This window comes from Mobula hypostoma, chromosome 2 (genome assembly GCF_963921235.1).
Source record: "Mobula hypostoma chromosome 2, sMobHyp1.1, whole genome shotgun sequence".
NCBI classification, from domain to species: Eukaryota; Metazoa; Chordata; class Chondrichthyes; order Myliobatiformes; family Myliobatidae; genus Mobula; species Mobula hypostoma.
The window spans coordinates 241,485,147-241,510,581 of record NC_086098.1 but is presented as its reverse complement, the minus strand read 5'-3'; the positions used below and the strand labels follow the sequence as shown (position 1 = coordinate 241,510,581).

The following is a 25,435-nucleotide window of genomic DNA, read 5'->3' as shown; positions in this document are numbered from 1 at the left end:
TTCCAAGAATCTTATATCTAATTATGGTAACTTCACATTCTTTATGCCTCCCAACACTTGGGACTTCCACCATTCTGTTACATGTTTTCCACAGTCAAGACTGATGCAGAATACTTACTCAGTTCATCCACCATTTCATTGTCCCCCATTACTACCTCTCTAGCATTGTTTTCTAGTGGTCTGATACCACTCTCTTCTCTCTTTTACACTTTATGTATCTGAAGAAACTTTTGGTATTCTCTTTAATGTTATCAGCTAGCTTACTCTTGTATTCCATCTTTACCATCTTAATAACTTTTTTAGTTGCCTTCTGTTGGTTTTTAAAAGCTTCCTAATCCTCTAACTTCCCACTAATTTTTGCTCTATTATATGCCCTCTCTTTGGCTTTATGTTAGCTTTGACTTCTCTTGTTAGAAATGGTTGTGTCATCTTTCCTTTGAAAACTTCTTCCTTTTTGGGATGTATATATCCCATGACTTCTGATTTGCTTCCAGAAATTCCAGCCATTGCTAGTTTGCCATCATCCCTGCCAGTGTTCTTTAGCAATCAATTCTGGCCAGCTCCTCTCTCATCCTCGGTAATTCCCTTTACTCCATTATAATACTGATACATTCAACTTTAACTACTCCTTCTCAAACTTCAGAGTGAATTTGATCATATTATGATCACCTTCCCCTAAGGGTTCTTTTTCTTTAAGGTCTCTAATCAATTCTGGTTCATAGCACAACACCCAATCCAGAATAGCTGATCTTCTAGTGTGCTCAACCATGAGCTCCTCTAAAAAGTCATCTCATAGGCACTCTAGAAATTCCCCCTACTGTAATCTAGCACCAACATTGATTCCCCAATGACTTTTCCCTTTTGCCATGCATTTTCTATCTCCCGTTGTAATTTATAGGTCATTTCCTTACTACTCTTTGGGGGGTGTGGTCTGTATACAACTCTCATAAGGGTCTTTTTACCCCTGCAGTTCCTTAGCTCTATCCACTATGATTCAACAATTTCTGACCCTGTGTCACCTCTTTCTAATGATTTCATTTCATTTTTTACCAACAGAGCAATGCTACCCCCCTCTGCCTTCCTGCCTGTCCTTTCAATATCATGATATCATGTGCATCCTTGGACCTTAAGCTCCCAGCTATAATGTAGGACATCTTCAAGGAGTGGTGCCTCAGAAAGGTGGCATCTATCATTAAGGACCCCCACCACCCAGAACATACCCTTTTCTCATTGCTACCATCAGAAAGGAGGTAGAGAAACTGAAGGCACACTCTCAAACAATTCAGGAACAGCTCCTTCCCCTCTGCCATTAGATTTCTGAATGGATATTGAATCCATGAATGCTACGTCACTACTTTTTTTTATTTCCTATTTTTTGCATTACTTACTTAATTTAACTATTTAATATGTGCATACTTACTGTAATTCAAGTTTATTTTCTCTCTATTATTATGTATTACGTTGTCCCGCTGCCGCAAAGTTAATAAATTTCACAACATGTGCCGGTGGTATTAAATCTGATTCTGATTCTTATGAAGTATCTAACAGTGACTAAAGAAGTAAATCTGACGTGCAGAAATGTTAGCGATTAGAGAGATTACCTTTATTTGTCACATGAATATTGAAACCGTAGAGTGAAATTCATGAATTGCATCAAATCAAATGAAATTAGTGAGTACTGTGCAGAGCAGTCTGCAAGTGTTACCATGCTTTTGGTGCTAATATAACATCCTCACAACTAACCCTAACCTGACTGTTCACCAGACGCTGGTCAGAGAACAGGTAGGGGCTGAGATAGCTCTGAGTTGCCGCATATCGCGTCTGCAGCTTTCGTCTGTCACTGACTAGGGACAGGACATAGAAGAGTACAGTGCAGGAGCAAGCCTGTGCCAACCATGACGTGAAGTTCAACTAATCTTTCCTGCCTGAACATGATTCCTATCCCTCCATTCCCTGTATGTTAAAGGAAAGATTTTAAAGATTAGCTTTATTTGTCCTATGCACATCGAAACATGGTGAAACGCTTCATTTGCATCAAATCAGAATAAATCAGCAAGATTTTGCTGGGCAGCCTACAAATGTTACCACCTTCCAGCAATTCCTGCCACAGTCTGTAAGGAGTTCGTATGCTCTCCCTGTGACCACATGGGTTTCCTCTGGGTACTCCAGTTTCCCCCCACATTCCAAAGACTAACTAGATTGTTTCTGCTGCGGTGAGTTGTGGGGATGCTATGTTGGTGCCGGAAAAATGGCAACACTTGCGGGCGGAGCCCAGCACATCCTTAGACTGTGTTGGTCGTTGATATAGATGGTGCATTTCACTATATATTTTGATCTACAACTAAAGCTAATCTTGAACTGGTCCTCTTTTCTAGTACTCCTCCACCACTAGTCACAAAGCTTTTCCAACCCTGCTCCTGCCTTAAACCCCTCTACCTACTTGTAATCATCTTGTCTTACACAAATTTCAAGTTCCTAGCCTCTGGAGCATATGTACAGTAAAGTAATTAGCTTGTTCCACTGCACACAAATCATAGCTTCTAATTTATAAAGTATCATGCTAGCAAAGAAATCACCATTATGGGGCAGTATAGTTCCACGCATAATCCAGTTGCAAACTGAAATGTAGATTTGGGTTTTTTAAAACATTAAAGTAATTATAATGATTGGCTGAGCTTTTCTTGATATTTCTGATAAACGTTTTTCTTAACCCCTCCCCCCCCAACCCGAATCTTCCTCCTTTTTATAGAATTGTCCTTCCACGAGTAGGTGAGTTATTTTCGGTCGACAGGACCATATTATGGAACAAGGAAAGGCATCTTACATATATACCCTCTGGCCCTTGGCAGCTGATAAACTCAGCAGGTCGGGTAGCTTCTGGTGGAAAAGAAACAGTTAACGTCTCAGGTCTGAAACCCTGTGTCAGAATTGATAACTTGATTGTTTCTGCTGCGGTGATAGTTCAAGTCAAAATGATTGTCTACATGATATTTCCTAATGATTTCACCAGCATTCTTTTATGGGTGGCCGTAATTAGGTATCATTGTAATTGAAAGAATTAATTAGTAAGGGTGTCAACGGCTGTGGGGAGAATGGGGTTGAGAGGGAAAATAAATCTGCCATGATTGAATTGTAGAGATAGCAATGGGCTGAATAGCCTAATTCTGCTGCTATGCCTTATGGTCTATGGTCTAAGAAATTATTGAATTTACATGTAGCAAATTCCCACTAATAGCAACATTGTGATGACCAAATAATACACATTAGTATTGTTCAAAGAGGGATAAATGTTCAAAATGCTATTGGTCATTTGAGGAAAAAGATTTTTTAAAATCAAAACCTGTATCTAGTACAAACCTAATAGTCTACCAGGCACAGATGATCCCTACCCTCCTGGATGCTTCTGAGACCTGTACTACCTACAGCAGAATTTCAAAGCACTAAAGATTAGCTTGAGAATCTGAATTAGGTTTAATATCGCCAGCATATATCGTGAAATTCGTTGTCTTTGCAGCAACAGTACAATGCAATACATAATAATAGAAAAACACAAATTGCAGTAAGTATGTATATTTATATTAAATAGTTATATTAAATAAGTAGTGCAAAATAGAAATGAAGAAGTAGTGAGGTAGTGTTCATGGGTTCAATATCCATTCAGAAATCAGATGGCAGAGGGAAAGGAGTTATTCCTGAATCATTGAGTGTGTATCTTCAGGCTCCTGTACCTCCTCCCTGATGGTAACAATGAGAACAAGGTATTTCATGGTGATGGGGGTCCTTAATAATGGATGCTGCCTTTTTGAGACATCGCTCCTGGAAGATGTCCTGGGTGATATGGAGGCTAGTGCCCATGATGGAGCTGAGTATGTTCACAACTCTGCAGCTTATTTTGATCCTGTGCCGTAGCACACTGCACCCCCCCCCCCACATACCAGAAGGTGATGCAGCCAGTTAGAATGTTTTCCATGATACAGCTGTAGAAATTTGCGAGTATCTTTGGTGGCATATCAAATCTCCTCAGACTCCTAATGAAATATAGCCGCTGTCATGCCTTCTCTGTAGCTGCATCAATATGTTTGGCCCAGGATAGATCCTCAGAGATATTGACACCCAGGAACTCGAAACTGTTCACTTTTTCCATTTTTGATCCCTCTGTGAGGACTGGTGTATGTTTTCTTGTCTTACCCTTTCTAAAGTTCACAATCAATTGTTTGGTTGAATGCAAGGTTGTTGCTGCGACATCATTCTCACTCTTGCAGGCCTTCTCGTCACCATCTGAAATTCTGCCAACAATACTTGTGTTGTCAGCAAATTTATAAATGGCATTTGATCTGTGCCTAGCCACTCAGTCGTGGGCTAAGCACACATCCCTGAGGTGCGCCAGCGTTGATTGTCAGCGAGGTGGAGATGTTATTTCCAATCTGTACAGATTGTGATCTTCTAGTTAGGAAGTTGAGGATCCAGTTACAGAAGGAGGTACAGAGGCCCAAGTTTTGGAGCTTTTCGACTAGAACTCTAGGAATGATTGTGTTAAATGCTGAGCTGTAGTCAATAAACAGCACCTTGACATAGGTATTTGTATTGGCCGGGTGATCCAATGAGATTGCATCTGCTGTAGATCTGTTGTGGTGATGGGCAGTGGGTCCAGGTCCTTCCTGAGAGAGGAGTTAATTCTAGCCATAACCAACCTCTCAAAGCACTTCATCACCGTAGATGTGAGTGCAACTGGGCAATACTTGTTAAGGCAGCTCAGCCTGCTCTTCTTGGGCCCATTTCAAGCAGGTGGGAACATCTGAATGTAGCAATGAGAGATTGAAAATCTCTTTGAGCACCCCTACCAGTTGGTTGGCACAAGTTTTCAGAACCCTTCTAGGTACACCATCGGGGGCTGTCGCTTTGCAAGGGTTCACCCTCTTGAAAGACATTGGCCTCTGAGACAGAGATTACAGGGTCACCATGCTGCAGGGATCCTCACAGCTGTAGTTTTATTTTCCCTTTCAAAGTGTGCATAAAAGGTGTTGAACTCATTAGGGAAGTGAAGCATCATGGCCATTCATGTTGTTAGGTTTCATTTTGTAGCAAGTAATGGCCTGTAAACCCTGCCAGAGTTGATGTCCACCTGATTCCGCCTGCAACCTCGTGCAAAATTGTTCCTTTGCCCTTGAGATGGGCCTTCTGAAGTCGTACCTGGATTTCTTCTATAGTTTTAGGTCATTAAACTTGAATGCCACAGTTCTAGCCCTCAGCAGACTATGAGTCCTGGTTCATCAAGATTTTTGATTTGGTTAGGTACGGTATGTATTCATAGGCAGATAGTCATCCACACAGGTTTTAATGAAGTCAGTGACAGCCGTGGTGTACTCATTTAGATTCAAAGATGAATCCCTCAATACAGACCAGTCAAAGCAGTGCCATAAGCAGTCCTGCGCCCCACCCCCTTGTCCAACCCTTCTTGGCCATCAGTAGTTGTGCTGCAGTCTTCAGTCTCTGCCTATACTTAGGGAGTAGAAGTACAGCCAGGTGATCAGACTTTCTAAAGCACAGTAATTCCTCTTGATGGTGGTGTAATAGTGGTCCAGTGCATTGTTTCCTTTGGTACTACAAGTGATTTATTGGTAATAATTATTTAGAGACTTTTTCAACCTGGCCTGGTTAAAATCCCCCCAAAATGAAGAGGAAGGCATCAGCATGCGCTATTTCATACCTACTTATTGCGTTGCTCAATTTGTCTGGAGCCTGTTTGACACTGGCCTGATGTGGGATGTACACCATCACCAAGATGATCACAGAAATCTCCCACAGCAAATAAAATGGACAATACTTGATCACGAGATGTTCTAGGTTGGGTGAGCAGGACTGGGACAGCATTGAAACATCTGTACACACGAGGAGTGATCACAAAGTATACTCCATCTCCTCTGCCTTTGAAAGACTCAGCAGTCCTTTCTTGGTGATGTATTGTGAAACCATCAAGCTGAATTGCTGCATCCAGAATGGAGCAGGTAACCAAGATTCCATGAAACAAAAAGCGCAACTGGTCTTAATGCCCTTCTGGTACAGCAATCTAGCTCTGAGATCTTTGATTTTATTTACCAGAGGCAGTATGTTTGCCAGCAAGATGGTTGGTATTGGGAATCGAAAGCCACACTTTCTTAGAAGAAATTTTAAACCAGAGCAGCTTTAAGGATTGGCCTTAGCTTTATTTGTCACATGTACATTAAAACATTCAGTAAAATGTGTCATTTGCTTCAGAGACCAACACAGACCAAGGATTATGCTGGGGGCAACCTGCAAGTGTCACGGCATCAACAGAGCATGCCCACAACTTACTGGGCTAGCAAGGGAAAGGAGTGTCTTACACCTCCTTTGGTAGAGACGTAGCTCTGCCCCACCACCCTCCTGTCATCAGCACCTAGTCTATTACTGAATTAAGTCTTTTTGTAGCCACCATTCTACTACTAAAATGTAATTAGACATGGAGAGGATATTTCCTATAGTGAGGGAATCTAGGACCACAGGGCATAGCCTTGTAATAGAAATACGTTCCTTTAGAACAGAAATGAGGAGCAATTTCTTTAGCCACAGGGTGGTGAATCTGTGGAATTCATTGCCACAGGCAGCTGTGAAGGCCAAGTCATTGGGTACATTTAAAGTGGAGGTTGATAGGTTCTTGATTAGTAAAGGCATCAAATGTTACACGAATGGGTTTGAGAGGAATAATAAATTAGCCCTGATGGAATGCTGAAGCAGATGCGGGCCGAATGGCCTAATTCTGCTCCTTTGTCTTATGGTCTAATGGAGACTGTATCAAATTCACGCTCAGGTAGTTCAGCATTATCTAGTCTCCTAGTCCACATCAGTTTTTCGGTTGGTTGCTTGTTATTTCAAACACCAGCTCTGTGTGGCCTTTCAGTTTGCTCCCACAGCCTGACCCATGCATGCCTCTCAATAGCAAAGCAGCAGGTAGGATGGTATGAGTTCATGGGTCAGAAGGAGAAGGAGCAGATCCTGTCTACTCTCCCATCCCGCTAGCCGCTACTTACCCCATCTTTGAAGAGACTGCACCTTCCGTTGTGACCTCCTCAGAGCACCCATGAAAACAAAGTTGAAGCAAATTATCCTTAATCCCAAGGAACTGTATGAGAAAATCTTGGCCAAGGATGTCAGCCGCAAATTCCACGCTCTCCTCTCAAATAGTTGAATGGAATCTTTTATGTGGATTTGTGATTTTGGATTGGGCTTTGGGTTAACATTTCATTCAAAGGTATGTGTGTAAATTATAAATGGCTTTGAAGATATTTCTTGTTGGAACTTTCCCACTGGCTTCTAAATCAGATTACAGGGAGTTAAGAACCTGGGTAGGGAAAGACAGGTGAATCCTAATATGGATTATAGTCATAGTCATACTTTATTGATCTCAGGGGAAATTGGTTTTCGTTACAGTTGCACCATAAATAATTGAATAGTAATAATAAAACCATAAATAGTTAAATAGTAATATGTAAATTATGCCAGTAAATTATGAAGTAAGTCCAGGACCAGCCTATCGGCTCAGGGTGTCTGACCCTCCAAGGGAGGAGTTGTAAAGTTTGATGGCCACAGGCAGGAATGACTTCCTATGACGCTCTGTGTTGCATCTCGGTGGAATGAGTCTCTGGCTGAATGTACTCCTGTGCCCACCCAGTACATAATGTAGTGGATGGGAGACATTGTCCAAGATGGCATACAACTTGGACAGCATCCTCAGTGGCCACTTTATTAGGTCCAGGAGTGGACCCGGTGTGGTCTTCTGCTGATGCAGCCCATGCATTCAGAGATGTTGTTTTGCACACCACTATTGTAATGCATGTTTTTTTAAGTTACTGTCACCTTCCTGTCAACTTGAACCAGTCTGGCCATTCTTCTCTGAGCTCTCTCGTGAAAAAGGGATTTTCACCCACAGAACTAGATGTTCTTTTTTGTTTTCGCATCATTCTCTGTAAACTCTAGAGACTTGTGTGTGAAAATTCCCGGAGATCAGCAGTTTTCGAGATACTCAAACCACCCCGTCTGGCACCAACAATCATTCTATGGTTAAAATTACTTAAATCACATGTCTTCCCCAGTCTCATGTTTGTTCTGAACAAAACTGACCCTCTTAACCACGTCTGCATGCTTTTAAGCATTGAGCTGCTGCCACGTGATTGGTGATTAAATATTTGCATTAACATACAGGTGTATCTAATAAAGTGACTACTAAGAGTACACATAAGATGTTAAAGTTCTTGCAGGAAACAGCATACATAATGAAGGTAGATCCATGAGCAAAGTTGGGAAGGAAGTCTACTCATGGTTGGAACAAAAATTTGCAGATGACATTATGGTTGGTGGTGGTGTGGGCCTTGGGGTTCCTCAAAGTTGCCATGTAGGTTGATAGGGTGGTTAAGAAGGCATATGGTGTGTTAGTCTTCAGTAGTTGGGGGATTGAGTTCAAAAGTTGTAATGTTGCAGCTCTATAAAACTCTGGTTAGACTACACTTGGAGTATTATATTTAGTTCTGGTCACTTCATTGTAGGAATGATATGGAAGGTGCAGAGGAGATTTACCAGGATGCTATTTGCATTCAAGACCATGTCTTATGAGTGGGAAGTGTAGATGGAGACAATGGATGAGAGGCTGGTTTGCAATCTTAACTGTGCCTGCAGTGAAGGAAGTCAAACAAGGAACATAATGTCAACGGCTGTCTTCTGATTTTTTTTTCCAGTGCATTTGCCTAACTATACCAGATGCCACAACCTAGCTTCAAGAGCTGGAAATTGGTGTACATGTTGCTGCCATCGCCATATAATGAGAAGACACCAAAGTATTTTCTTTTTAGCACATTTATAAGATCTGGTGCAGAACTGAAATTAGAGGGTAGAAAAAATGTAACTTTCCTGTAAGTAATGAGAGAGTCTGCAATTTCAAGGCAGTGGGCCAGAAGATCTTGGAGAAACAGCCCAGGAGCAGAAAGTTTCAGAGACGGTGACTGGATGGAGTGTAACTTCGCACTGCCCGTGGGAGGGGCTGTGTTTATGCACCGAGACCACAGGCTGTGTATAAAGTGGGTGATGTAAAATAGACTGGAACATATCTCAAAACTCTCTGCTGCATTCAGTTAATGATTAGGAAATGTGACAGTGCCTGAGAGAAAAGGAGGATGATAGGGACACAGTACAGTATAGGGCATATGCACATAATATACAGAAGAAATTATAGCATCTGAGTGATATATGCTTACTTAGTAAAACAGTGAAAGAATTAGAAATATGTTTTCAGAGTGACAGAGAAAGGGGGGAGAAGGCAAGAGCGGAAAAGGCAGTAAGAAAATAGACTTGGAAAAAAACAGGATCAAAATACCTATGTGGGAATTTTTATTTATTTAGAGAAAAGTTCAAACATATGGTAAGAAAAGTGATGGAAAGAACTTAAAATAAGTACAGGGCATTGCACAATCGTGCTGCTGTTCCAGTAAACACCTAGCTCCCTGTGTCCAGCTCACCCTGTGCTGAATGAGACAGGGGACACAAACACTACTGTTCACTGCATTTCTTGGGGAGTGCCGAAGGAACTGAGAGATCTGGAGCTACTTGCGACGTTCCTGCGGCTCTCTTTCAATCTGATGTTTGTTTGTGACTATGGAGTTAAACAGATGCTCCGTTATCCTCTACCTTCTGGTACTATGGAAAGGTAAGGACAGTTTTTACTCTCCACTGCGCTCTGTGTTGTCAAATCACTTTCCTGCTCTCTGCCTTCCTATCAGTGGACCTCATTTCCCTCCTCACTTTTAACATCTCCCTTTTCACTCTCTATTTTGATGTGCATGTGATAAATAACTCTGGATTTGAATCTGACATTCATATTCTTCCCTTAAGTCCTTTTTTCTCAGATAAGGAAAGAGAATAAAAATGAATGGGCTCTTGTAGTATGAACCTACCTGTGCTGTTTCATTCTCCTGAAGTTATTTCCCAAGTAAGCTTTGTTAAAGAAGGTCAAACAGTGCTGTGGTGAACTAATTAGAATTACCTTCTTTTACGTTGCTAGTTTTTCCTCATTTACACTCAGTAGCCACTTTAGTAGGCACCTCCTTTAGCTAATAAAGTGGCCACTGAGTGTATATTCATGGTTTTCTGCTGCTATAGCCCATGCGCTTCAAAGTTTTACCTGTTATGTGTTTGGAGATGCTCTTCTGACACCACTGTCATAACCTGTGGTCATTTGAATTACTGCCTTCCTGTCAGCTTGAACCAGTCTGGTTATTCTCTAACCTCTCTCATTAACAAGGCGTTTTTGCCCACAGAACTGTCATTCACAGGATGTTTTTTTTTTGTTTTTCACACCATTCTCCGTAAACCCTTGAGAGTCTTGTGTGTGAAAATCCCTGGAGATCAACAGTTCCTGAGATATTCATAAGGGATGCGAGAGTTCCTGGTTAATTTAATTTAACTCTCCCTAGCTCAGCACGCCATATTCATCCCACAACTGGATCAAAGTTCAAAAAGTTCAAAGTTCAGAGTAAATATATTATCAAAGTATGCATACAGTCAGTGTCCATTTTATTACGTACTTCTTGCACCTAATAAAGTGACCACTGAATGTACTGTATGTTCGTGGTGTAATGCTGCAGTAGCCCATCCACTTCAAGGTTTGATGTGCTGTGTGTTCAGAGATGCTCTTCTGCATGCCAATGTCTGATTATTTGAATTACTTCCACCTTCTTGTCAGCTTGAACCAGTCAGGGCATTCTCCTCTGAGCTCGCTCATTAACAAGGCATTTTCACCCACAGAACTGCCGTTCACTGGATGTTTTTTTTTGTTTTTTGCACCATTCTCTGAAAACTCCAGAGATTGTGTATGAAAATCCCAGGAGATCAGCAGTATCTGAGATACTCAAAACACCGCATCTGGCACCAACAATCATTTCACGATGAAAGTCACTTAGATCACCTTTCTTTCCTATTCTGATGTTCGGTCTGAACAACAACTGAACCATTTAACCAGGTCTGCATGCTTTTATGCATTGAATTGCATAAATGATTGGCTGGTTGGATATTTGCATTAACAAACAGGTGTATCTAATAAAGTGGGCAATGAGTATTTCTCTAAGATATAAAGGCTGTTTTTATTTAAAATGGGGCATGGGAGGGGTATGGAATACTATGGTCCAGATGTGGGTCAACGGCACCAGGCTGAGTAACTAGATGGGCTGAAGTGCCTGTTTCTGTGCTGTCGTCCTCTATGACTCTATGTTAAGTGTGTAAGTTGTTAATCAAAATAGTGATAGTACCTCCATGCTGACAGGGGCTGAGCTCAATGGGTTAAATTATTTAGAGACGTATCTGTAGAGGCAGAGTCAGTGATGCTATTTTGGATAAGCAGACGTATAATTTAATTGCAAGAATTTGCGGATGCTGGAAATCTGAACTAAAACAAAAAAGGCTGGAAATGAGCAGGTCAGGCAGCATCTGGGAGGAAAGCTTATTTCATCAGACCTGGAAAAACCCCAGACCTGGATGCCACAGTAGCATAGTGGTTAGTGTGACACTGTTACAGCTTGGGGCATCGCAGTTTGAAGTTCAATTCTGGCAGTCTGAAATGATTTTGTATCGTCTCCCTGTGACTGCGTAGGTTTCTTCCGGGTGCTCTGGTTTCCTCCCACAGTCCAAAGATATGCTAGTTAGTAAGTTAATAGTCATAGTCATAGTCATACTTTATTGATCCGGGGGGGAAATTGGTTTTTGTTACAGTTGCACCATAAATAATAAATAGTAATAAAACCATAAATAGTTGAATAGTAATATGTAAATTATACCAGGAAATAAGTCCAGGACCAGCCTATTGGCTCAGGGTGTCTGACCCTCCAAGGGAGGAGTTGTAAAGTTTGATGGCCACAGGCAGGAATGACTTCCTATGATGCTCTGTGTTGCATCTCGGTGGAATGAGTCTCTGGCTGAATGTACTCCTGTGCCCACCCAGTACATTATGTAGTGGATGGGAGACATTGTCCAAGATGGCATGCAACTTGGACAGCATCCTCTTTTCAGACACCACCGTCAGAGAGTCCAGTTCCATCCCCACAACATAATTGGTTAAATAGGTGGGCTGCTGGGTGGCCTATAACAGGGGTTCCCAACCTTTTTTATGCCATGGACCCCTACCATTAAACGAGGTTGGATGGCACGGTAGTGTAGTTGTTAGCACAGCACTTTACAGTACCAGCAACACAGGTTCAGTTCCCCCTGGTGCCTGTAAGGAGCCTATATATTCTTAATGTGGCTGCATGGGTTTCTTCCGGGTGCTCTGGTTTCCTCCCTCAGTCCAAAGATGTACCAGTTAGTAGGCTAACTGGTTAAGTAGGTGGGCTGCTGGATGGTGCCTATTCCACACGGTGTCTAAATAAATAAAGTTTTAAAAGAAGAATAAATAAAAGTTAAAAGACCTGTGTTGTAAATTATAATGGAAGAGGGATTCAGATTCAGATTCATTTATTTATCACAAGTACATCATAACATGCAGTGAAGTGTTCATTTGCGTTAACAACCGAAGGATGTGCTGTGGCCAGCCCACTAGTGTCGCCACACATTCTGATGCCAATGTAGCCTTCTCACAATGTTCAGCAGAATACCAGCTGCAAAACAAGCCTCCTTCCGTCCACCCACCCATTAACTCATACAGACAGTCCTCTGACCCCAGGGCAGGCCAGGCCTCAAGCCTCCACAGGACTCATGGACTTGCAGATCCGGGGCTTTGGCCACCGAGCTACAACTTCTGGACTTCCGATAGACCTTTGGGCTTCACTCTTCAGTATTGACCCCAGGACTCACTGATGATGGGACCTTGAACTCCAGGCCTCAAACACCAGCCTTGCTGATGGATGGAGAAAACTAAAGGAATTACTCTGGTAGGATGATGGCAAGAGAGCATGAGTGATACAGATGGTGTTGATGGAGCTGAGTGAGTGTAATGAAGTCTTGTTAATTGTAGCTATTCTGTGCAGAGGGACAATAAATGTGAACAAAATGAAGAGAGACGAGCTACAGCACTAGAACATTGAAGTGCAGAACACAACAAGATTCAAGTTTATTTATCACATATACAGCGAAACATAGAGTGAAATATGTTACTACACACAAAATGCTGGAGGAACTCAGCATTTATGGAAATTAATAAACAGTCGCTGTTTAGGGGTGAGATCCTTCGTCCCAGTTCTGATGACGGCTCTTGGCCCAAAACATTGACTGTTTTTCCCTCCTGAGCTTCTCCAGCATTTTATGCAGGTTAATCTGGATTTCCAGCACCTGCAGAATCACTTGTGTCAGTAAAATGCTTTGTTTTCGTAAGCAACCCAAGGAAGTGCTGGAGGCAGCCCACGGATATTGTCACACATTCCGGTGCAATATAGCATGGCCATACTGCTTTGCAGACCACAACAACAGCAAAACAAGTCTCCCTCCCACCTATGCACATACACAATCCTGTAACCCCAGGACAGACCTCTGGTCTCGAGGCTCCAGCAGACGTGGACAGCATCTGCAGAAACCTGAAATCAAAGGGGGTGATGGAAATGCTTACCCAGTTGGGTAGCATCTGTGGAGAGTGGAAAAACCGGGTAAATCATGATCTTGCTTCAGAATCAGCCAGTTCTGGCACGCAGTTTGTTTTGAATTCTTTGAACTCATCAAGCACTGATAAAGTTGGATGATTGCCCAGGACTGATGGCTCGACAGCAGCATCAGTGAACTGCTGCAGTGATTTAGATGGTGTCCCAATAAAAGGCTGATTGAGAAGTGGTTACACTTGCTCCTGACTTATGCAACAGTCTTTCCATACGACTGATGCACCTGACCTTTCCACTGGTAGAGGACCAGGGAGGAGATCTGCCAGGATGATCTCAGCGAGATATCCATTCAGAGGCCAGTGCACTAGTGAAGTCTTGTATGAACGCATATACAAGGCAGGCGTGGACCAATAAATGTGGGTCCAGTTTGAGAGAAATTAAATAAGCTGATAAGAGAGGGCGTTTATATAGGCAATGTTATGATTAAGGGGCTTAGCTGCTCTGTTGGTCAGAGTTTTATCAGTATTGCTCGGATCACACCCTTCAGAGTTCTATTAAGTATCGACTGGTAGCTATAAATATGCTCAAATTCCACCTGGGTAACCCTCAATTTGACAAAATGAACATCGATTTCTCTAACTTATGGTTTTTTTCACCCCCTTTTCTTTCTTTTAATTCCCCATTCTTGTTCCCCTCTCACCCTTTCTCTTCTCCTCACCTGCCCGTCACCTCTTCCCTTTCTCCCATGGCCGGCTGTTCCTCCTATCAGCTTCTTTCTTCTTTAGCCTGTTACTTCTTCCACCCACCCCCCTCCCAGCTTTTCACTTCATCCCTACCCACCCACATTTTCCCTCACCCGGTCTCGCCCATCACCTGCCAGCTTGTACTCCTTCCCCTCCTGTCACCTTCTTATTCTGGCTTCCTACCCCTTCCTTTCCAGTCCTGATGAAGGGTCTCGGGCCGAAACATCAACTGTTTACTCTTTTCCATCGCTGCCTGACCTTCTGCGTTCCTCCAGCATTTTGTGTGCGTGACTATGCTCTCTTCCTCTATGATTTAAACTCCAAAGTCAGGTAGCTTTGCAGCTGTGTTGGAAAGGAGCTGTTTATACAGGACAATTAGTCTCATCTCATTGCTGTCACTACTGCCCTCTCCCACAAGGATTTGAGTGGTCGTCCAAAATGGACTTCAAGAAACCAGGCAATGTGGGGGAAGCCTCATTAAGATTTTGTGCCCTGTTTTATTTGTCATGTGAAGCACTTCTGTATTCATAGTTTCATGCTGGTGACAATTTTGGTGGTCAGCATGTTGGCAGGAGCAGGGGTATTGGGGAGGGCAGGCAGGGATTAAATGAGGCAGAATTGGGGAGCTCAGGTTGGGTGGGGTGTGGTATTAATTTTTTTTTCTAACCAATTGGAAGGGTGTGGAGCTCAAGCAAAACATACTTCATCTAGGATCAACTTTATTGTCCTAGTACATTTTACACATAGCGTGGTGGTGCCTGGAACATGTTGGTGGTGGGAGCAGATATCACAGTGGTGTTTAAGAGGTATTTAATTGGCAGTGAAGGGAAGGAGATAGCCTGTGTGAAGGTAGGTGGCTTTAGTTTGGATTGGCATCATGGTAGGCACAGATACTGTTGGCCAAAAGTCCTGTTCTTGTACGGTACTGCTCTATTTTCTTTGCTGTGGTGCATTGGTGCAATATGCAACAGAAAACAACATTCAACAACTAAAAGAATAGAGTTTCTCCTCCTATGGTTCACTCTCTTCTCTGATCAGATTCCTTCATCTCCAGCCCTTTACCTCTCCCACCTACCTGACTTCACCTATCACCTGCTAGCTGTCCTCCTTCTCCTCTCCCCACCTTCTTATTCTAGCTTCTTCCCCTTCCTTTCCAGTCCAGAAGAATGGTCCCAGCCCGAAACACTGACTGTTCGTTCATTTCCATAGATGCTGCCTGACCTGCTCATTCCCTCCAGTGTTTCTGGGGTGTGGTATTGACACGACAGCATTTTGTGTGTGTTGTTTTGGATTTCCAGAGTCTGCAGAATCTCTTGTGTTTAAGAATAAAGAATTATATTAAATAATGGTTAAAGTATGGATATGGAATAAAATGTGCATAAATGCATAAATACCAGCATGTATTTATAATGTAAACAACATTTTCAAGAGTGGTTTAAAATGTTTGCAGTGCAGTGACAGGGGTAACAGATAGAGGGGGTGAAGGGCTAACTAGAGTAGTTGATCAGATTAACTGCCTGGGCAAGAAGTTTTTAAGATGGAGTGAAGTTTTTGTTTTAATAGCCTTATAGCACGTCCCAAAGTACCCATGCATTAGCATTCCAGCTTCTTGAGGTGATCTTTGGCATTGTGTGTATCTGGCTCCTGGTCTTCACACCTGCTTCTTGGAGCTGTTTATGGCAGGCCAAGATGCAGCTGGATGTCACATCTGGAGCTAGGTCATGCAATACCTTCTCAAGAAATCTGGAAGGACAGGAAGGATTTGGATACTATAGAGAGAGTGCAGAGGCAATTTACAAGGATGTTGCCTGGACTGGTGAGCCTGCCTTATGAGAATAGGTTGAGTGAACTTGACCTTTTCTCTTTGGCACAACAGAGGATGAGAGGTGACCTGATAGAGGTGTATAAGATGATGAGAGGCATTGATCATGTGGATAGACAATAGACAATAGGTGCAGGAGTAGGCCATTTGGCCCTTTGAGCCAGTGAGAGGATTTTTTCCGGGGCTGAAATGGCTAACATAAGGGGCATAGTTTTAAGGTGCTTGGAAATAGGTGCCAAGGGGGATATCAGAGGTAAGTTGTTCACACTGAGAGTGTGGGTGTGTGGAATACACTGCCAGCGATGGTGGTAGAGGCAGATACAATAGGGTCTTTTAAGAGACTCAGATAGGTATATGGAGCTTAGAAAAATAGAAAGCTATACGGTAGGGAAATTCTAGGCAGCTTCTCGAGTTGATTACATAGTCGGCACAACATTGTGGGCCAAAGGGCCTGTAATGTGCTGTAGATTTCTATGGTCTGTGATCTATGTTGACACATGCTTTGTGGTCGTTGATGTGAAGACCTGAGACAAGAGCAGAGCACTGCATCTGTTCTCCGTTCTGTTGTGTAGTCATTCCAAACCAGAATGGATCACTTTACCCATCTCAACTCTGAGCTGATCTCACAACATGCAGACTCACTTCCAAGGACTCTGCAACCCTTGTTCTCATTTTTTAAAAAAATTTGCACTATTTGTCTGCTTTTGTACATTGGTTGTTTGTCAGTCTTTGTTTATTTATAGATGTAATAAATTCTATTGTATTTCTTTATTTTCCTGTGAATACCTCTAAGAAAATGAAGACATATATATTTGATAATAAATTTACTTTGTTGATAGGGTGGGCATGCCCAGTTAAGTTTTTGCTCTAGAGTGGACACAGCCTGGTTCATCATGTGCACAGCCTCCCCTCCATTGACAGTATCAAGAAAATGGCATCTATCATAACGGATCCCTACCATCCAGATCATGCCCTTCTCTCGCTGCTATCGTCGGCCAAGTGTTTGAAAGGGCAGCACGGTAGCGTAATGCTACTACAGCGCCAGCGACCTGGGTTCAATTCCCACCAGTGTCTATAAGGAGTTTGTACATTCTCGCTGTGACTGCGTGGGATTCCTCTAGATGCTCCATTTTCTTCTCACATTCTAAAGGCTTACGAGTTAGTATGTTAAACCTACTAATCACACAGGTATAATTCGACAGCATAGGTTCACTGGGCCAGAAGGTGCTGTATGTTTAAATAAACTAAAAGCCTGGAGTCCCATATTACAGGTTCAGAAGCAGCTACCCTCCTACACTCATCAGGCTTTTGAACTGACCTGCGTAACTCTAATCCTACCTCAGCAATGGGCCGTCTTTCACATTGGTATGGACATCCCCCTAATTGTTTTTAGTCTGCCCTCATTCTTTGTTTTGCAAGTCATTTCCTCACGCTCCTCTATAATTTACATTTTGTGTGTTATCTGAACGTAGACTCAGGTGGGATAATTTATTAACTTCTTGTTAATGCAAGTAGCTAATCGGCCAATCACGCGGCAGCAGCTCAGTGTGCATGCAGACATGGTTAAGAGGTTCAGTTGTTGTTCAGACCAAATATCAGAACAGGGAAAATATGCGATCTAAATTACTTTGGCCGTGGAATGATTGTTGGTGCTAGATGGGGTGTACTGAGGATTTCAGAAACTGCTGATCTGCAGATTTCACTCTCAACAGTCTCTAGAGTTTATAGAGAATGGGTGTGAAAAGCAAAAACATCCAGTGAGCAGAAGTTCTGTGGACAAAAAAAAAGCCTTTTTAATGAGAGAGCTCAGAGGAGAATGGCCATACCGGTTCAGGCTGACAGGAACTCAAATGTCCAAGCGTTATACCAGTGGTGTGTGGAAGAGCATCTCTGAATGCACAACATGTTGAGCCTTGCAGTGGATGGAAACAGCAGCAGAAGATGATGAACATACACTCAGTGACTAAGCCTGTATATGTGACAATGAATTCCACAGATTCACCACCCTCTGGCTAAAGGAATATTTCCTTATCACTGTTCTAAATGGATTCCCCTCTAGTTTTCTCAACTGTGCCCTCTGGTGCTAGGCTCCCCCATTACAGAAAACATCCTCTCCACATCTAACACACATCAAAGTTGCTGGTGAACGCAGCAGGCCAGGCAGCATCTCTAGGAAGAGGTACAGTCGACGTTTCAGGCCGAGACCCTTCGTCAGGACTAACTGAAGGAGGAGCTAGTAAGAGATTTGAAAGTGGGAGGGGGAGGGGGAGAATCTTGGCTCCATCCCTCCCCCTCCTGTCTTCTCCTATCATTTTGGATCTCCCCCCTCCCCCTCCCACTTTCAAATCTCTTACTAGCTCTTCCTTCAGTTAGTCCTGACGAAGGGTCTCGGCCTGAAACGTCGACTGTACCTCTTCCTAGAGATGCTGCCTGGCCTGTTGTGTTCACCAGCAACTTTGATGTGTGTTGCTTGAATTCCAGCATCTGCAGAATTCCTGTTGTTCTCTCCACATCTACTCTATCTAGGCCTTTCAGTATTCGATAAGTTTCAACAAAATCCCCCCCTCATTGTTCTAAACTGCAGCAAGTACAGGAAATACCAAATAAAATGGCCACTGAGTATATATGCCTGTGATTCCAGGGCAGGCGAACTTTTCATAGTTCCTGTACCTCACCGTACTTATGCACATAACAATAACCTTGGCTGTGACTTCCAGGGTGTGGATACTGACGACTGTGTAGTTGTGCTGCCGCTGAAGACACAGGTGGATATAATGTGTGTGAACAACGTTAATTTCCATTCCTCATCAGTGCATTCTGGAGCAAATAAGCAAGCTTGTGTCTAACTTGTTACATAATGGAATTAATTTTGTGGTTTCAGTGGAAGTCCCTGTGCTTTGATTGTCATTCTGGTGTTGTGACCAAGAAAGTAGCCCAAATTGGCTTAGTGCCTTTCATAGTTTGTATGCTGACCACAGTAGCACAGGGTCCATTGAATATTACTGTGGATACCAAATGTTCTTCCACTTAAAGGGGCATATCTAACTATCTCTCTCCCTCTCCCTCCCTCCTCCCCCCTCTCTTCCCCCCTCTCTTCCCCCTCTCTTCCCCCTCTCCTCCCCCTCTCCCTCCCACTCCCCCTCCCCTCACTCTCCCATTGCCCTCCCCTTCCCTTTCCACTCCCCTCCCCTCCCCCTCCTCTTCTCTCCCCTTTCTCTCTCCTCTCCTCTCTTTCTCCTTTCTCCCTTTCTGTCTTCCTCTCTCTTGACTGAAGGAACATAAAACAGTTCAGCACAGTACAGGCCCACGATGTTGTGCTGACTCCTTAAGCTACTCTTCTCTCCCTCTCCGTTTCTCTATGCCTCTCTAAGAATATCATAAACATCCCTAACACATCTACCTCTACCACCACCCCTGGCAATATACTCCATGCACCCACCACTCTGTGTATTGAAAAATGATCTTACCTCTGACATCCCCCTGTACTTTCCTCGAATCACCTTCCAGCTATGCCTAGCCATTTCTACCCTAGGAGAAAGTTTCTGGCTATCCATTTGATCTATGCCTCTTGCTGATAGTTTTGTAGAGCTGCAACATTATCTTGTGGCTCTTGAACTCAATTCCTTGACTAATGAAGACCAACACACCATACAATTTTTCAACCACCCTGTCAAATTGTGTGGTGACTTTGAGGGAGCTATGGATCTGGATCACAGCTCAGTGGGGGTAGGTGAGGGGTAGAGAGGAGTGGAGAGAGAGAGAGAGAGAGAGATAAAATTTCATGAAACGTTTGATATTTGAGCTGATCCTGACCCTGTCCACACCTGACATACACAGACAAGTGCAAGTGCTCGGTAAAATGATCTAGACCAGGAACACTGCACGGTTTATTTATTTTCCTTCCCCTCTAGTCAAGGGGTGGGGATATTGAAAGGCCTAAGATATAGTGGATGTGGAAGGGATGCTTCCAATAGTGGGCTAGGAGAAGAGATCACAGCTTCACAATAGAAAGATGTCCCTTTAGAACAGAGATGAGCAGGAATTTCTTTAGCCATGGGGTGGTGAATCTGGTAAGGCTGTGGAGGCCAAGTCATTGGGTATATTTAAAGTGGAGGTTGATAGGCACCAAAGGTTATGGGGAGAAGATAGGAGAATGGGGTTGAAAAGGGAAATAAATTAGCCTTGAGCAGACTTGATGGGCCAACTGACCTACTTCTTCTCCTGCCTTAAGGATGGTGAGAGCAAAGTTTTTGGAAAGCTCTTTAAAAAGATACATGCTCCAAAATGCTGGCAGTGTTATTGGTATTGGATTATTGTTGTGTGTACCAGACACAGTGAAAAGCTTTTGTTTTGTGTGCCCTCCAGACAAGTCATCCCATGTGTAAGTACATCAAGGAAGTAAAAAGAAAACTGAATGGCAATACAGCATTGCAGTTACAGAACAAGTGCTGTGGAGGCAGACAAATAAAGTGCAAGGATCATGACTGGGGAGATTGGGAGATCAAGAGTTCGTCCCTTAGCGTATGAGATGTCCATTCAAGAGTCTGATAACAGGGACATACATTGTCTCTGATTTTGGTGGTACAGTGCCTATAAAAAGTATTTAGCTGCCCCCCCCCGGAAGTTTTCATGTGTTATTGTTCTACGACATTGAATCACAGTGGATTTAATTGGGCTTTTTTGACGCTGATCAACAGAAAAAGTCTCTTTTGTGCCAAAGTAAAAGCAGATCTCTGCAAATTCATAATTACAAATATAAAACACTAAATAATTGACAGCTTGAGTATTCACCCCCTTTTAAACTGACACACCAAATCATCACTAGTTCAGCCAATTGGCTTTAGAATTCCCATAATTAGTTAAATGGAGAGCTGTTTTGGAGACCTGTGTGCAGTCAAGATGTTTTAATTGATTGTAGTAAAAATACACCTGTTTCTGGAAGGTCCAACTGCTGGTGAGTTAGTATCTTGGTAAAAACTACACCATGAAGACAAAAGAACACTCCAAGCAACTCTGCAAAAAGGTTATTGAAAAGCGCAAGTCAGGAGATGAATACAAGAATATTTCCCAGTCACTGAATATCCCTTGGAGTAGTTAAGTCGATCATCAAGAAAGGTAAGAATATGGCTGAGCTATAGATCTGCCTAGAGCAAGCTGTTCTCAAAAACTGAGTGACCGTGCAAGAAGGGGACTAGTGAGGGAGGCCGCCAAGAGACCAATGACAACTTTGGAGAAGTTACAAGCTTCAGTGGCTGAGATGGGAGAGACTGTGCATATAACTGTTTGCCTGGGTGCTTCACCAGTTGCAGAGAGAAAGCCAGTGTTGAAAAGACCTCACGTGAAATCTCTGCTAGAGTTTGCCAGAAGGCATGTGGGAGACTGAAGTCAGGAAGAAGGTTCTATGGTCTGATGAAACCAAAATTGAGCATTTTGGCCACCAGACTAAACACTATGTTTGGTGTAAGCCAAAGCCTGCACCTTATCGAAAACACACAATCCCTACCATGAAGCATGGTGGTGGCTGCATCATGCTGTGGAGGTGCTTCATTGCAGCTTGTGAAGGTAGAGGGTAAAATGAATGCAGCAAAATACAGGGAAATCCTGGAGGAAAACGTGATGTATTCGCAAGAGAACTGTGACTTGGGAGAAAATTTGTCCCTAAGCCTAAAGCCAAAGCTACACAGGAATGGCTTAAAAACAGCAAAGTTAATGTTCTGGAGTGGCCAAGTCTGAGTCCAGGCCTCAATCCAATTGAGTATTTGTGGCTGGACTTGAAAATGGCTGTTTACTCTCGATCCCCATGCAACCTGACAGAGCTTGAGCAGTTTCCTAAAGAAAAATGGGGAAAAACTGCAGTGTCCAGATGAACAAAGCTGATAGAAACCTATCCACACAGACTCAAGGCTGTAATTGCTGCCAAAGCATCTACTAAATACCGACTTGAAGGGAGTGAATACTTATGCAATCAATTATTTTGTGTTTTATATTTGTAATTAATTTAGATCACTTTGTAGAGATCTGTTTTCACTTTGACATGAAAGAGTCTTTTTCTGTTGACCAGTGTCATAAAAAGACCAAATTAAATCCACTGTGATTCAATGTTGTAAAACAATAAAACATGAATATTCTGGGGGGAGGTGAATACTTTTTATACACACTATGTACGTGCTCTTGGGCATTTGCTTCTTCTGCGTGACAGGATGAGACGAAAAAAGGGACAATCCGTGCGTATTGGAAACAATATCTTCATCTTGCTGACAATCAACACTGGCGCACCTTAGGGATATGTGCTAAGACCACTGCTCTACTCACTCTACACCACGACCATGTGGCTAAACTCAAATGCCACCTACAAATCTGCTGATGATACAACTATTATTGGCAGAATTTCAGATGGTGTTGAGAGGACATACAGAAGTGAGATATAGCAACTAGTTGAGAGGTGTCACAGCAACAACCTCGCACTCAATGTCAGTAAGATAAAAAAAAAACTGATTGTCTGCTTCAGAAAGGGTAAGATGTACGCCAGTCCTCACAGAGGGGTCAGAAGTGGAGAGAGTGAGCAATTTCAAGTTCCTGGGTGTCAATATCTCTGAGGACCTAACCTGGACCCAACATATCGATGCAGCTATCAGGAAGGCACGACAGCAGCTATATTTCATTACGAGGTTGAAAATATTTGGTATTTCTCCAAAAACACTTGAACATTTCTACAAATGTACCATGGAGAGCATTCTAACTGGCTGCATCACCGTCTAGTATGGGGGTGGGGTGGCGGGAAGTGGGTTCGAGGAAGAAGTTAATGCCACAGGATGGAAGTAAGCTTCAGAGAGTTGTAATCTTAGTCACTGCCATCATGAGCACTAGCCTCCGTAGTATACGGGACATCTTCAAGACATGATACCTTAAAAAAGGTGGCATCCATCATTAAGTAACCCCATCACCCAGGTCATGCCATATTCTCATTCCTCCATCAGGAAGGAGGTACAGAAGCATGAAGGCACACACTCAATGATTCAGGAAGCGCTTCTTTCCCTCTGCCATCTGATTTCTGAATGGACAGTGAACCCATGAACACCACCTCACTACTTTTTTAAAAATTTCTATTTTCGTACTATTTATTTATATATATATATATATATATATAATAATTCACATATATTCATATATATGAATATTCATATATATACTATATATATGAATTCAATTCACATGTATTATAATTTACATGTATATTATAATTCAATAATATATATATATATATTGTAATTCACAGTTTCTCTCTCTATTATGTAGTGTGTGCTACTGCTGCCACAAAGTTAACAAATTTTATTACATATGCTGGTGATATTAAAACTGATTCTGATTCTGACGAGGATGGGATGAGTCGTTGATTATGTTGGCTGCTTTTCTATGGGAAGGGCAGGTGGAGTTAATGGAGGGGGAGGCTCACTCTCTGAAGACACATATGGGCTGGGGAGAAATGTTGGGAGACTACACGGTTACGGGCAAAATTGGGTGTCTACAGTAGGTCTGTTCAAAATGTTTACAATGACCGCTTCAGCCTGAAATGTTGACATAGAAGTATGACAACAGGAATTTGAACAGGAAGTGCGTGCTTGCTCAAGGTTTTCAGAAAAAACATCTCTGCCGGCACACACCTAAGCCAAACAGTAACACTCCATTTACCTCAGAAATGTTTGAACTCACTCGGGGCTCAGAGAAAATGCACCACCTTTCAAGCCACCATTCCTAAACATCTGGCAACAGCCTCCTATACAAATAACTCTTTACTTTGGAAGAGAATTACTCACTCTTTCCATTAGAGCCCTGAGGTAAGAAATAAATCACTGATTGAGGGCACTACTAGGATCGCAGCACGTGTTTCCCCAAAATAAATATACGCACTGAACAGCTGTGATGTTTTTTCTGCTTGTAAATTTATCTTGAAGGAAAGCTCCAGGTAGCTGAGTGAAACAGGATATTGCAGCTTGGGTTACTCCTGCAGAGTAATCAGTCAATGGAGATTGCCGGCGTTTTTGGTGACGCAGCTAAATTGTGAGTCTGGCCCCAGAAATCAAACAGAGGCTTATTCTCTTCCAACAGTAGACGGTCTGTCAGAGCCATCTCCGTCCACGCCCTCTCTCCCCACACAGGAAGAACTCACCCCACCCACACTAAATACACCGTCATGATTAGAGGTCTGCAAGAGCACTGAGAGCCCTCGTTATATTTTTAACATCTAACGTTGGCCTGGATTTCTCGTGTTATTGTTTTGCAAGATGCTCTGCTCATATTAAGCGTTGCCATTTCAATTGTGACTTTCCTCCTACGTGGCTTAACTGCTCAAAGCTCCTGTCTGGTAAACAGGAGATCCTGGGTTCAACTCCCAGCGGAGCATTTAATTTAGGGTGGCATGGTTAACATAACACTATTTCAGCACCAAAGACCTGGGTTCAATTTCCACCACTGTCTGTAAGCTCTCCCCGTGACTGTGGGTTTCCTCCAGGTGCTATGGTTTCCTCCCACATTGCAAAGATGTATGGGTTAGTAGGTTAATTGCCTCATGTGGGTGTAATTGGGTGGGCCAGAAGAGACTGCCACCATGCTGTATCTCTAAATAAAAATAAGTAAGTAAATAAAATAATAGTCCAGTTCCTTTATGTGCCACAGCGCAGTAATCATTGTGGCATTTGCCACAGTCTTACGCAATGTTCTTCAAAGCAATGCTAGAAAATTCTAACGTGACAAACAGTACTTGTGTCCCACTCCCAAGAGTTGAGACTTCAGTGGATGAAATAACCAGCTTTAGCATAAAGCAAGTGGAACAGTAATAGTCCTCTACTGCCATGATGAGGCCACTCTCTGGTTGGAGGAGCATCAGCTTACGTTCTGTCTCTGTAGCCTCCAATCTGTCCAGCATTAATTTCTCTAACTTCTGGTAATTTCTCCCCTGCTTCTCTTCTTTTTTCCATTCCCCATTCTGACTCCCCTCTCACCCCTTCTCTTATCCTCACCTCCCTCTGGTGCCCCTCCTCCTTCCCATTCTCCCATGGTCTACTCTCCTATCTGAGGCCTTCTTCTTCAGCCCTTTATCTCGTAGCTTCTCACTTCTTCCCCCCCCTCTCCCACCTACCCACCTTCCCTCTCACCTGGCTTCATCTATCACCTGCCAGCTTGTACTCCTCCCACCCCCCCTCCCACTTCTTATTCTGGTTTCTTACCCCTTCTTTTCCAGTTTTGATGAAGTGCCTTGGCCTGAAACATCAAATGTTTATTCCTCTGCTGAG

The 25,435-nt window shown here is 42.9% G+C and overlaps 1 protein-coding gene across 2 annotated transcripts in view; it reads left to right on the top strand.

The window, feature by feature from the left end:
* The first annotated feature begins 9,421 nt into the window (after window positions 1-9,421).
* Window positions 9,422-25,435, top strand: part of itga10 (integrin, alpha 10) — a 185,145-nt gene continuing 169,131 nt past the window's right edge. For both annotated transcript variants that reach the window (XM_063041780.1, XM_063041779.1), the window contains exon 1: window positions 9,422-9,712. In XM_063041780.1, coding sequence (XP_062897850.1) covers window positions 9,661-9,712 — 52 coding nt within the window. In that variant the 5' untranslated portion in view covers window positions 9,422-9,660. The remainder of the gene's footprint in view (window positions 9,713-25,435) is intronic.